Here is a 13,551-nt window from a genome sequence, read left to right as displayed (position 1 = left end):
AAGCCTGGGGGTGACACCGGGAAGTCTTCTTATGCTGAATGACTAAGACAGCACAAGAATCTGAGAACACCTTACTTGTAAAGTAGCTTGCGTTGTCTGTCATCAGCTGTTCGAGAAACCCGAACCGGCAAAAGATGTCGGGTAGTTTTTCCTACACTCTCTGGGAAGTCAGTGTCCTGAGAGGAAACAGCTCAACCCATTTCGTGAAATCGTCAGTAACCACAAACAAATATTGGTTACCTCTAGGACTACGGGGAAATGGTCCCATCACATCACAAGCAACTATATGCCAGGGTCTATTGCTCTGAACAGGCTCTAAGCGCCCAGGGGGTAAACCACCTCGAGGTTTTGTTCTCTGGCATACGGGACAAGTACGAACATACTTTGTTGCATCCTGCCTCATTCCTGGCCATGTCGCAACATGATACAGTTTTTCGTAAGTTTTCCCGCCGCTGCTGTGACCTGCCAAGGCCGAGTCATGAAAGTAACGTGTGAAAGACATACGCAACTTCCGTGGCACCACGACTATGAACGGGGAGGAGCCGTCGTCATCATCCGCCTGGGGTATGTATCTGAACAGGATATCATCCCCGCCCAGCAGATAGGGGTCGTGCAGTCAGTCAGTCGTTCCGGTGTCCGCCAAGTCTTGCTCATCTATCCACTGCGACACCAGCTGGCAAAGGCCCTCCGCTCTCTGAGCGTCTAAGAGGTGCTTTCTGCTCACGACCGTGTCACAAGACGAAGTACGTGTCGTGCCACCTGTGCTGCTGCCGGAAGTTGAGAAGGCGCCTCTGTGCCTCCCTCTTCTCCCTCCGGTAGAGGCGCGCGGGATAGCGCGTCTGTCACTGCGGGATATCACTGTTGCTAGACGAAAGCATATGAAGAAATGTGAACGGTTCCTATAGCCATAATAAACTGTTAACATGTTTTGCGCTGTGGGAAATGCCCAACCGGCAGGAATCCACCACACAGATTATTATTCCCGGCCTTAGGCTGTTGTTGGGCACCTAAAATTATTATTATTGAAATAAAATACGCTATTTCGATTTCTCAGTGTTGAGTACTAGAACATGAGAGCTTTATATTGTTTTTTTGTCATTTTGTCTAAAAATACACTCTATTTTCACACTCAACTCTGATCTGAATTTGTCAATATCAGTGGTTTTACAACGCCAGCTGTGAACGGGAAGGTACCAAGTGATCGCCTTGTCTGTGTGCCAAAATTTTCCTCGGTTGTCCGCTCCAGAGAGGTGGAAAATGGAGTGACAGGTGTGCGCGCAGATGTGGAAAGGGCAAGCGGCGCAAGAGAGCGGTATCTGCTTGCGGGGCAGGGACATCAAAAGGAGGCACACATTATGCAGTTTTAACACATCGGAAGCGTTCCACGAAAAAGAAAAGAAAGAACATTGAAGTCCAAGACCAACAACGTGATGTTAGCCACTGCAAAGGAATTTGGTGCTTGGCCTGGCCTGTTTATGGAAATGTTATCGTAAGCACGTTCCTATTTGCTAAATCTCTTCGAATCCTTTGTAATCCTCTCTAATCCTCCTTACTGAACAGGCGCCGTGATAATCAAACACACGACACTATGCACTGTGACGCCACGTCAGGTGTCGATTCCAGATGTGGAGGCCAATGTGGCATTAGGGGATCATGTCCTTAATAACGTTGAAGGATATATCAGATGTCGACTAGCTGAAGACTGCTGACTAACTAGCTACATGATGGGAGATAACACCGAGACAATGAAAAGACGTATGAAGAGACGTTGTTGTCCTATAGCTATGTACGCCTCTTCCTTGCTCCGGAGTACACTTCCAGTAATTAATAACAAAAAATTAATGTAGTTTTTGGTGCGCTGCCAAGCGCGTACGAAAACAGTGCAACTGGGGGGGGGGGGGGGGGTCCCAGCACTGTGACGGTGCATGATTTGCAACCCAAAACCCGACCATAGGTCGCCATTGACTTCGTCCAGACGACGTGAGTGACATCATGTGAGACGTGCTGTGCAGTCACACTGAGCGGATAGTAGCATGGCCGAATACGTAAAAGCGTGCACTCGTTGGTGGTAGCCAAGGTCGTGCGGAAGGTTTGGTTTGAATACACCACCGGCTGTAGTGTCTAAGGGTTTGTGGCAGACTTCCCACACAAGTGACAGCACAGTTCCCGCTGAGGTCCGCCCAGAACGCACACCAAACCAAGTATAACCAAACCAAGATGACCAGCTATAGACTGGTCCCATTTATGATCATTATTAAACGGCTCTGCTTTACCGCAATATGCTAGCTAATTAAAAAAAAATTATGAGTGTTCTATCACATGTATGACTCGTTGCGCTGGGCTTACAAGCACCAAACTGTAAAACTACTCCACCGACATAAACTGCACGTGAGCTGCTTTTCCGTAACTTTAAGGGTGTACTTGACGTTTGGACTTGACATTTTCGTTCCTGACATCTCTCTCCCCTATGCCTGGAAAACCTAGTTTTTATTATATGTTCGCAACCGATGTCGCGATTGGAATCACGTCCCCCGCTGTTGTTAATACATTTGTTACATAGATACGCTTCAATATCGTCTTTTATCTAAACTTTTCCCCTAAGTTGATTATATTGGATGTGTGACACAGTACACGAATAATACAATAAACCGCAAGCCTCATAATTACCAGCTACAAAGTGTAAGTCCGGAACTTCAGCTGAAGCAATTAATCTGTTTTCATTCCATATTCTTTATATGTGGGATAGGTGATCTCAAAAGGACGAGTGCATCTAGTGAAAAAGCTGCAGGAAGGAGCCATAATTCAACGTGCACTTCACTTCACTGTCACCGACCAGATGACTCCAAGCTTTAGGATTGTTGCCTACGCGACGACAAGCGAAGGAAAGCTCATGAGCGACTCCATCTACGTTAACACGGAACCGGCATGCACTCGCAGCTCTAATGTGAGTATGGAAAAAGGTTCCCTTGAATTGCCTGGTGAACGCCTATGAGTATAAAACTGAAAAATTGGCAGCAAGTTGATGAATATTAATATTACTACAGACTTCTCTAGAATTTGAGAGACACGGAAAGGGCGACACCACACTTAGGCTCAAAGCATGGTACATGATGTCACGCAGCTGTTCCTTCCCGCAATTTTTTAAAACAAGTGGGACTATTCCACATCTACCCTATGGAAGAAAAGTGTGCGCCAGAAAGCGGGGAAATAAAATAAAGAAACCGTATGCAACGCATGATGAGAAAAAAGGCACAGAAGTTGGGGATGAAGGCTGATGATGATGTTGATGAAGCCTGCTATGACGTGTCATGTGGGAATAGAATTGAAATAAAGAAAAATTAAGCAAGGCTAATGCCGGATTACTACTCCAAAAAGTAAAGAACAAATAAAATAAACACAAAAACAGAAATAAGAAGTAAGGGAAAAAACAAAAACAGTTTGTGCAGCACAGGCACGATATGGCACAAGAAAGCCCAGTCAGAGGGCAGAGCAAGGCCCGAGTCTTTCAGGAAGCGGAGCAGGGCTGTAGTGACGGCCCACTGGGTAGGCCGCGGGACGGGACCAAGGAGGGTGGCCATGGACGTTGTGTTGCAGCCAAGCTGCATTTGACGGCGACGGAAGGCTTGCCTTTGGGGAATGTGCTGCTCACGGTGCAGAAGATACTGTGTGATAGATTCGCCATGAAATACCTTCCCAATTCTTTTTGATATTCTGCAACAAACATATGCTTTCGTGCATCGACTTTCCGGCGTGTTTAATGGCCACAGACAAAGGGGGATTGTGTTGGATAGAACTAAAATGCAAAAGGTGGATCCACATTCTTCTATCATTTGCCTCATTGCGAATTTTCTACGTACCCTCTATGCTTTTCAGTTCACCATTCACAGAAGAGCTGTACAAGGCGGGCCCGTAGAGCCAGGCTCGACAGAAACAATTGCCGTGTCGGGAACGGCCGGCACGGCTGTCGGATTACTAGGTGTTGACAAGGCGGTTTATCTGCTTAGTAGGAAGGACCTCCTGACACGAGACAAGGTAAGTGCTAATCCACAGAGAAACACTTGCGGCTAGTACATAAACAAAATCCTTGTTCAAATGTTAACTGCCCTTTCTTGGTATCTCCTCTGTATTGAAACTTCGAACGGGACATTCAATCTCAGTAGTAGTAGGGCCGTCAGAAGGAGCATGGGTGAGAAACTACGGCACCCCTGCCCCTGAGCCCTGCGCGTATTTTTCCCTGCACGGCGCGTGTGCGGAGGGTTGTCCGCGCGATTATAACATGCAGAGACATGCAAAGAAGGGTCATACACAAAAAGTACAAGTGAAAATATATTTATTAATGCCAGTCAAGTTTAGATATATTTATTAAAGCCAATTGTGCTGGGAATTGCGCCAGTTGTGATGCCAATCAGGTGAAGGAGAAAAACCCAGCCGAAAAACCTTCACGACCTTTAACAGGGGCGGCGCTCGGGTGGAGGGCTGCTGTGGTGGGCGGAGCGTGACCTGAGGGCTGCGTGCGCGCTTACCCTTCAGCCTGGGTCGACTTCTTTCGTCATTTTTCCACTTGGGCCGACTTCACAATTTTTTTCCGGTACAACAGGTGGGCGGCGCTCGAGTGGAGGGCTGCTGTTTTGGGCGGCGCGTGGCCGGAGGGCTGCGTGCGCGTTTACCCCCCAGCCTGGCCGCCGACTTTCGTCATTTTTCAGCCTGAGCCGACTTGAATCGTATTTTTTTTTCAGCTACAACAGGTGTGCAGTAGGCTGTTTACATGCAAAGGATAGCCATACACAAAAGTACAAGTGAAAATATATTTATTAAAATCATTAGTGTCAGGAATTATGTTATGACTCTGCGTGAATGGGAAAAACTTAACCAAAAATCTGATACAATAGCATTGAATAGGTATCACAAATCAAACACAATATTTTTCATTAGTACAAGTTTTCAATTAATCAGAAGGGATAACAGATTTAATCAAAGAAGATGTTCTTAATCAATACGATTACAATCAAAATTACAAGTTTTATTATAAAAAGTTTGAGATGTGAGAACCTGATAGATGTAAGTTATTTGGAGCATGATATGGAAGCTAAGTTTGATATTCCAATATGACACAAATTTAATTAATCAATTTCTACTGAAGTGACTAGCGCAGACATAAGGAAATAATAGCTACACCACATCAAAACGAGAAACGATCAACACATTTAATCAAAGAAGATATTCTTAATCAATATGATTAAAAACAAAATTATAAGTTGTGTTATAAAAAGTCTAATATTCCTATACGTGAGAACCATCAGTGCAATAGCGGGAAGTTCTGATAGTTGTACGTAATTAACTGTGAACAGCAGAGACCCTGGAAGACTATGGGACGCGAACACAAGAGGAAATAAAATCCATACCACAACAAAGAAGATATTCCTAATGAAAACAACATAGTAATCTATCATTCAGAAAATCGGAAGAAAAAATCAAACTCATCAGAAAATAGACATGTTAAAAATGAACTTCACCACATAGCACGCTCCTAGTCAACAAACAGAACAAAGAACGCCACGAACACAAGAGGAAATAAAATCTATACCACTACAAAGAAGATATTCCTAATCAAAACAACAGAGTAACCTATCATTCAGAAAATCAGAAGAAAAGATCAAACCCATCAGAAAGTAGACATGTTAAAAATGATCTTCACCACATAGCACGCTCCTAGCCAACAACCAGATCTAATGATATCTGCCCTGATTTGTTGAAGACGGGTGCCGATAGATGTATGTAATTGAATGTGAACAGCATAGACCCTGGAAGACCATGGGACAAGAACACAATAGGAAATAAAATCTATACCACTACAAAGACAATATTCTTAATCAATACGATTACAATCAAATTACAAGTTGTATTATAAAAAGTCTAATATTTCTATACGTGAGAACCATCATTGCAATAGCGTGAATATCTGTCATAACATTTCGAGCGCAATAGGGAATCTCAGTTTCATATTCCAACATTACTCAACTTTTAATTTCTTATTAAGTGAACAGCAGAGACGTAAGGAAATTACGAGAAACAACACAATCAACAGCTACAATTAATACAGAGCCAAACCTGCGCACCATCCAACACATAGAGAAATAATAGCTAATCAATCTATCAAAGGCTAAATAGCACAGACTTAACGCTGAATTTTTAAAATCGATAAAAACCCCAGTGCGAAGGTAAAATAATGGGACGAGACGAACACAGACAAAGCGACGACACACAGCACTGGGGTTTTTTATCGATTTTAAAAATGTCATACCAACCCGCCCAAGTTTTAACCTTATTTCATATTAACGCTGAAGAACAGAGGAACACGCGGCGACACGTAAACAACAACACAGGAAAATAATCTATCATTGAACCATCATCAAATCGACCAATATACAATTTTCACAATTTTCAACATTCAGGAAATATGCACTGTTTTCACTCTTTTCCTCAAAGCTAGGAGACTTTATGTCTCTATCTATGTGACCATAGCACCGCGCATGCTTTATCACTCAAAGGGTTAGGGGCTATATTACTTCGTCCAGCAAACGGGGCGCTCTAGAGGTCAGATTAAGAGAGTTCAAAGGCGATATATTTTATTGTGCAGCGCAAATGGATGTCGATATCACTCGCGGGGGTCACTATGTTTTCGTAACCTTTCCCTGAAACGGAAATCTTTCGTCAAAGTGGTTGACAAGTCGACTAAGTTTGTAGAGATGCGATATTGTTATTGAACATGTAAAGAAAGTCCAAATTATTAATTGGTAGCAACGATACTCAATCAAAAAACGAGAAACAAATTTAATTACATCAATTTTTGTAATATCTTGCAAGAGAAATTTCTAATGAACCACACAGAAATATCAAATGTGAAATGCAACTCAGAGTTATGAGGCATTCCCATCTTAGAGGTACTTACTTATGTCAATCGAGTGAACAATTGAAACAAATACAAGACAATAATTATTTCGGGCGGTAAGTTAACAACTCATAGAATAACAGTCGAGTGAATACTTGAAACAAAATCAAAACAATAATTCTCACGACAGGTGGAGATTATGGCATTCTAAACCAGATAATAAAATTTTAATCAGTAAAATAAACATAGATATGCTTTTAATTAAGTGTAGACGTGCACTTGAAAACAGAAGAGACAATAGGAGATATGCAAAATGCGACGCGCCATCTCATGGTAACGGTTGTAACTAGGGCGGCCATATTGGTAGAGTCAAGAAACGCGCGCGTTAGGCTGCTGCTGTAATGCACGTATCGTCCTGTACGTGCACATACACTGCGGGATCGTACCTTTTTTTAGTTATTTTATTTATTTATTTATTTATTGACACAAGAATGCCCACGCACTGCTTCGTTCCGTTGTGTAAACGTGGAACCAAAGACTGCAACGGGAACTGGGTTGGTATCACTCACTTCTGTTCAGTGTGCCTGGCAGTAACCCTAGAAGCGGCCGTGAAATGCAGTGAATGGTACGCACGCAGTATACCACGTTTTTTTTTAAGTGATGAGGGTGGTGTACGTTGATAATACCGAACATAAGGAAACAGGACTAGCAAGAAAAACAGCTAGTACGTGCTGTGTTACGTGCTGTGTCGTGTGTCAGTTAGCTTGTGCCTTTGTCTTCCAACTGTACTTGAGCTTTTCCCCAGAACGTCTGCTGCTCTCATCGAGCCATAGCCTCCTTTATATTGAGTATATAGGAGGCTATGATCGAGCGATCGCGCATAACGGTCACGTATCCCATGACGCACGCGAATGAAAAGATAGGTGTTGAATAGGAGGGGAATTTTGCGATCGCGCAATGTTGCGATGCTGTGTTAACTAAGGCATTTATGTGCGGACCTCGTTGTGGATGGATCGCGCAAACAGAGCTTCCACAAGGGCAGCTTATTCAGAATGAAATAATAAATACAATTGTTGTTCTCCTCGAGCCTTGCTGGCACGCAAAACATGTTACATGCTAACAGTGTTCTGTCTTCTGTAGGTGTCCTTTTACCGTTTTCCAAATGGTGAGACACTAAACAAGAAGTAGATTATTGCCATCAAGCGAGACGTAACTTAGTCACACGACGTTCATAGCACACGATGACAGAAAAAGACAGACGGACACGGGCTATCCGTGCCCACCTCTGTCTTTCTCGTTAATAGCTATGTGTAATTTCAACCAACACACTCTTCACATCCTTGCGCTGATAGCACAGTCTGTTTATTTTGCTTTTCTCTTCTTTTTTAACTCAGAACGTCATAGAAAGAGCGCTTACGTATAGCGTACGATACACAAAAGTGTGTCGAGAAACTTCGGCGGACGCACATTTTACCGTATAGTGGTGAAGAAGGAAAACACCCGTCACTTCGAACACACGTGAATGGCGAATGCACTAAACACCGAATACCGGGCGGTTGTTCGAGCTCGATTGCGCGTGCTAGTCAATATTGTGGACAAGGTGCTCCACTACAAAACAGCAGTTCACGTATCTCGAGTCACAGTTGTTCGCGAGTAGTGCAGAAGACAGTGTGTACGCTTCCACAGCGAAGGCGTAGGACTTCTTTTGCTACCGTCACGGCGGTGCCGAAAGAGCACAAAAACTCTGTAACGTATCCTCTGACAGGTGTGGCAGAGCGCCTAAGTCGATTTTCCACATGTTGTCATCATACATAGGGAAACGTCGCAGTTCAGTCATTTCGGCCGCCAGCTGAACCGGCCGGCGTCCCATACGCAACTCCCAAATCCTGACTCCACCAAGATGGCCGACCAAAAAGTCCTAACCAGTGTTGCCCGACGTGAAAGTAATTTTGCATATTACCTATTGCTCTACATTGAAAAGATGGACAGATTTTGTAATCGATCGATTTTGTAGTCATGGGAAGATGTGATAAAAAACTGCTTCGAAAAGGAGGAGCCCCGAAACGATTTCATTATCGCTGCATTTCAATACGTCCTAGACATGGTCGTATTCGGAGATATGGTACAAACTACAGAACTGAAGGTGCAAGAATTTATATGCCGAATCTACAATACTTATAAAAATATCTGCACATCAACGTCGGAAGGGCCACTGGGATTGATGGCGGAGTTTTTGAGGTTTGCCAACGAACAATACAAGTATACTAGACCAGATGCAATTGTAATCATTGCAATGGGCATTGCGTTCATCAAGAAAGCAGTCGGATCAAATTATCATATACAAGCGGTCTATATCGCACGATTAATTACGGATTTGTTGAAGTTACACATATCTGAGATGGAAAGTACATAAAATCTTATCACGTGATATGTTCCACTACCACGGCAACGCAATTATTTTATTCTACCAGTCTCTGCAAAGATGTCGAATGAGCAGAAGTTCAATATTGTCGTGCAAGGTCTGATGTATTATCACCTGTTGAAACTCAACAAACATATCAATTGCGGTGGACCACCGGACGATTTTCATCTAATACTCTCTTGTACGTCATTCAAGAATCTTCATACAAAGAAAGGAAACATCAATAAGAGACTGTGCAAGTTCATCGCGACAAAGTGCAAGTTGTTGAAGCAATACAACACGGCGACAACATAGCGCCTGCGTTAATCAACGCTGGATTCAAGCGCCCAATAATCAGAATAAACTACTTAATGTCTTCGGAATTCATCAATGAAGACAACAAACGAAAACTTCAGAGTTTGAAATAGAACTGTAATTTATCGAAATAAACAAGTGTGTAATTGAAACAATAAATGTAATCTTTGTCATCATTATAATGAATTCTACGCATCACAATGAAAAACACCTTGCATTTAGCATGACTAGACTGAGAACAGTGATCGCTAAGGAAACGAATATTCCACAATTTGTGTAAGAATTCTCATATGGAACTAGACCTGACCACCAAATAGGTTTTACTCGACTACACTCTGTGCAAGTTCAACACCCGAAGGATAGAATTGCCGGAGAAGGATCGGTCATTGAAATTTAGAGACATGATACATCAGTCTATGATTACAAAAAGGATCACTAATCTAATGTGAAAACTTATCATATTTCTTAATCAGTTGCACTAGCCCAGACGTAGTAAAAGAAGAAGAAAAGGCGTCTTTGACATGCAACTCGATTGGAGTGCGGAACTAATAAATAAATATTTTTGTCAGCACCGTTGTCCGTTTGTGTGACTGGATAGGAAAAATGAGCCATCCAAGGTATGGCAAAACGGAAAATAAGGCAAGATAACTGATTGCGGCGGGATAACTCAAAGCGTTCGCGACACAGTGTCATCGACTTTTACAATCGCATTCGGGTCGCTATATCTCTAGAAAAATGCAAGAAATAGCGTGCAGTTTTGACTTTGAAAATTTAAAGAAGAAAATGATCTTTAGTGTGGAATTTGCGTTTTACAACGTTATGAGCTAAAGACTTCTAAAATTAAAGTATGGTCTTTCCATTTGTAGTGCCCGGATGCTATGACACTAAAATAATGTGATAGTTTTTCTGTATGGCTACGGGAAATCTCGAGTATATTTGTGAATTGGATCTACGTTTATGTGTGAACTGATCTGGTTATTATAATTAATATAACATATCTTCCATTGTGTTTATGCATAACGCTCATCTTCATTGTATATTGGTTAAGCACTTCTGATGGCGGTTGTGTGATCCGCTTCTCGCAAAATCTGATTGCCACTTGGAAATTATTTCATATACGTTTGTGTGCCGTGTGTTACGAAGACTACGTGATTAGAAATGTAGACTTGGCCTGCACGTCATGCTCGTAAAATCTTTCGTTTGCATTGTGGCATCTGATAATAGATTCGCTTTTCGCGAAGGCTTCGTATTATCTCCCAGGCACTGAACCCGAATGCGATTGTAAAAGTCGATGACACTGTGTCGCGAACGCTTTGAGTTATCCCGCCGCAATCAGTTATCTTGCCTCATTTCCCGTTTTGCCATATCTTGGATGGCTCATTTTTCCTATCCAGTCACACAAACGGACAACTGTGCTGACAAAAATATTTATTTATTTGTTCCGCACTCCAATCGAGTTGCATGTCAAAGACGCCTTTTCTTCTTCTTTTACTACGTCTGGGCTAGTGCAACTGCTTAAGAAATATGACAAGTTTTCACATTAGATTAGTAATCCTTTTTGTAATCATAGACTGATGTATCATGTCTCTAAATTTCAATGACCGATCCTTCTCCGGCAATTCTATCCTTCGGGTGTTGAACTTGTACAGAGTGTAGTCGAGTAAAACCTATTTGGTGGTCAGGTCTCGTTCCATATGAGAATCCTTACACAAATTGTGGAATATTCGTTTCCTTAGCGATCACTGTTCTCAGTCTAGCCATGCTAAATGCAAGGTGTTTTTCATTGTGATGCGTAGAATTCATTATAATGATGACAAATATTACATTTATTGTTTCAGTTATACACTTGTTTATTTCGATAAATTACAGTTCTATTTCAAACTCTGAAGTTCTCGTTTGTTGTCTTCATTGATGAATTCCGAAGACATTAAGTAGTTTACTCTGATTACTGGGCGCTTGAATCGAGCGTTGATTAACGCAGGCGCTATGTTGTCGCCGTGTTGTATTGCTTCAACAACTTGCACTTTGTTGCGATGAACTTGCACAGTCTCTTATTGATGTTTCCTTTCTTTGTATGAAGATTCTTGAATGACGTACAAGAGAGTATTAGATGAAAATCGTCCGGTGGTCCACCGCAATTGATATGTTTGTTGAGTTTCAACAGGTGATAATACATCAGACCTTGCACGGCAATATTGAACTTCAGCTCATTCGAGATCTTTGCAGAGACTGGTAGATTAAAATAATTGCGTTGCCGTGGTAGTGGAACATATCACGTGATAAGATTGTATATGTACTTTCCATCTCAGATATGTGTAATTTCAAGAAATCCGTAATGAATCGTGCGATATAGACCGCTTGTATATGATAATTTGATCCGACTGCTTTCTTGATGAACGCAATGCCCATTGCAATGATTACAATTACATCTGGTCTAGTGTATTTCAATTGTTCGTTGGCAAACCTCAAAAATTCCGCCATCATTCCCAGTGGCCCTTCCGACGTTGATGTGCAGATATTTTTATAAGTATTGTAGATTCGGCATATAAATTATTGCACCTTCAGTTCTGTAGTTTGTACCATATCTCCGAATACGACCATGTCTAGGACGTATTGAAATGCAGCGATAATGAAATCGTTTCGCGGCTCCTCCTTTTCGAAGCAGTTTTTTATCACATCTTCCCATGACTTATGGTATCGAGTACAAAATCTGTCCATCTTTTCAATGTAGAGCAATTGTCTCTTCTGTTTTCAAGTGCACGTCTACACTTAATTAAAAGCATATCTATGTTTATTTTATTGATTAAAATTTTATTATCTGGTTTAGAATGCCATAATCTCCACCTGTCGTGAGAATTATTGTTTTGATTTTGTTTCAAGTATTCACTCGACTGTTATTCTATGAGTTGTGAACTTACTGCCCGACATAATTATTGTCTTGTATTTGTTTCGATTGTTCACTCGATTGACATAAGTAAGTACCTCTAAGATGGGAATGCCTCATAACTCTGAGTTGCATTTCACATTTGATATTTCTGTGTGGTTCATTAGAAATTTCTCTTGCAAGATATTACAAAAATTGATGTAATTAAATTTGTTTCTCGTTTTTTGATTGAGTATCGTTGCTACCAATTAATAATTTGGACTTTCTCTACATGTTCAATAACAATATCGCATCTCTACAAACTTAGTCGACTTGTCAACCACTTTGACGAAAGATTTCCGTTTTAGGGAAAGGATGCGAAAAGATAGTGACCCCCGCGAGTGATATCGACATCTATTTGCGCTGCACAATAAAATATATCGCCTTTGAACTCTCTTATCTGACCTCTAGAGCGCCCCGTTTGCTGGACGAAGTAATATAGCCCCTAACCCTTTGAGTGATAAAGCATGCGCGGTGCTATGGTCACATACAGGGTGTCCCAGAAAACGTGTCATTGAATTATAATAAAAAAAACTACACCACCTAGAGTCATGCGGTCAATGGCATTTGTTCTTACTGGGTTTTTGCCACCTCCTCGTGTGAATGTCGTGTAACGTAAATTTAATTATGTAAATTTTTCGGAGCTCAAGTCGGAAATTTGCCTAGTAAAGGTCACTTTTTTACCCCACCAGTGTGAAGAGCGTGTCTAATTTAGTCAAATTAATCATAATTGACAGAGATATTCAGAAGCTATCCCATCGGAAAAAATAGCCGTACATCATGCTCTACGGAGGCCGCAGAGAATACCGCACGATGAATTTTTCAGCGCAATCTTTGTCAGTCCGACGAAAGGAGGTTGGAAGCCCAGCCCTCCCCGACATCGCAGAAATAGATAAAACAGGCACGGCTTATCACGTCCGACTTTCGCTGGGATAATGCTTTCCCTCTCCCAATTTTAGGAACTGTTACTTTTTCTACTATCACTCTGTGGGCTGGCTTCGGAACCTCCTTTCGTCGCACTGC

General features: G+C 41.9%; 1 protein-coding gene across 1 annotated transcript in view; it reads left to right on the top strand.

Annotated features, from left to right (window-relative positions):
- LOC135385395 (complement C3-like) overlaps nucleotides 1-13,551 on the top strand; it is a 178,998-nt gene that overhangs the window by 46,427 nt on the left and 119,020 nt on the right. The window contains exons 13-14 of the mRNA XM_064614685.1: nucleotides 2,747-2,944; nucleotides 3,874-4,032. Coding sequence (XP_064470755.1) covers nucleotides 2,747-2,944; nucleotides 3,874-4,032 — 357 coding nt within the window. The remainder of the gene's footprint in view (nucleotides 1-2,746; nucleotides 2,945-3,873; nucleotides 4,033-13,551) is intronic.

This window comes from Ornithodoros turicata, chromosome 2 (assembly GCF_037126465.1).
Source record: "Ornithodoros turicata isolate Travis chromosome 2, ASM3712646v1, whole genome shotgun sequence".
NCBI classification, from domain to species: Eukaryota; Metazoa; Arthropoda; class Arachnida; order Ixodida; family Argasidae; genus Ornithodoros; species Ornithodoros turicata.
Note: the sequence above shows the minus strand (reverse complement) of the source record. Positions and strands in the feature narration are given on the sequence as shown.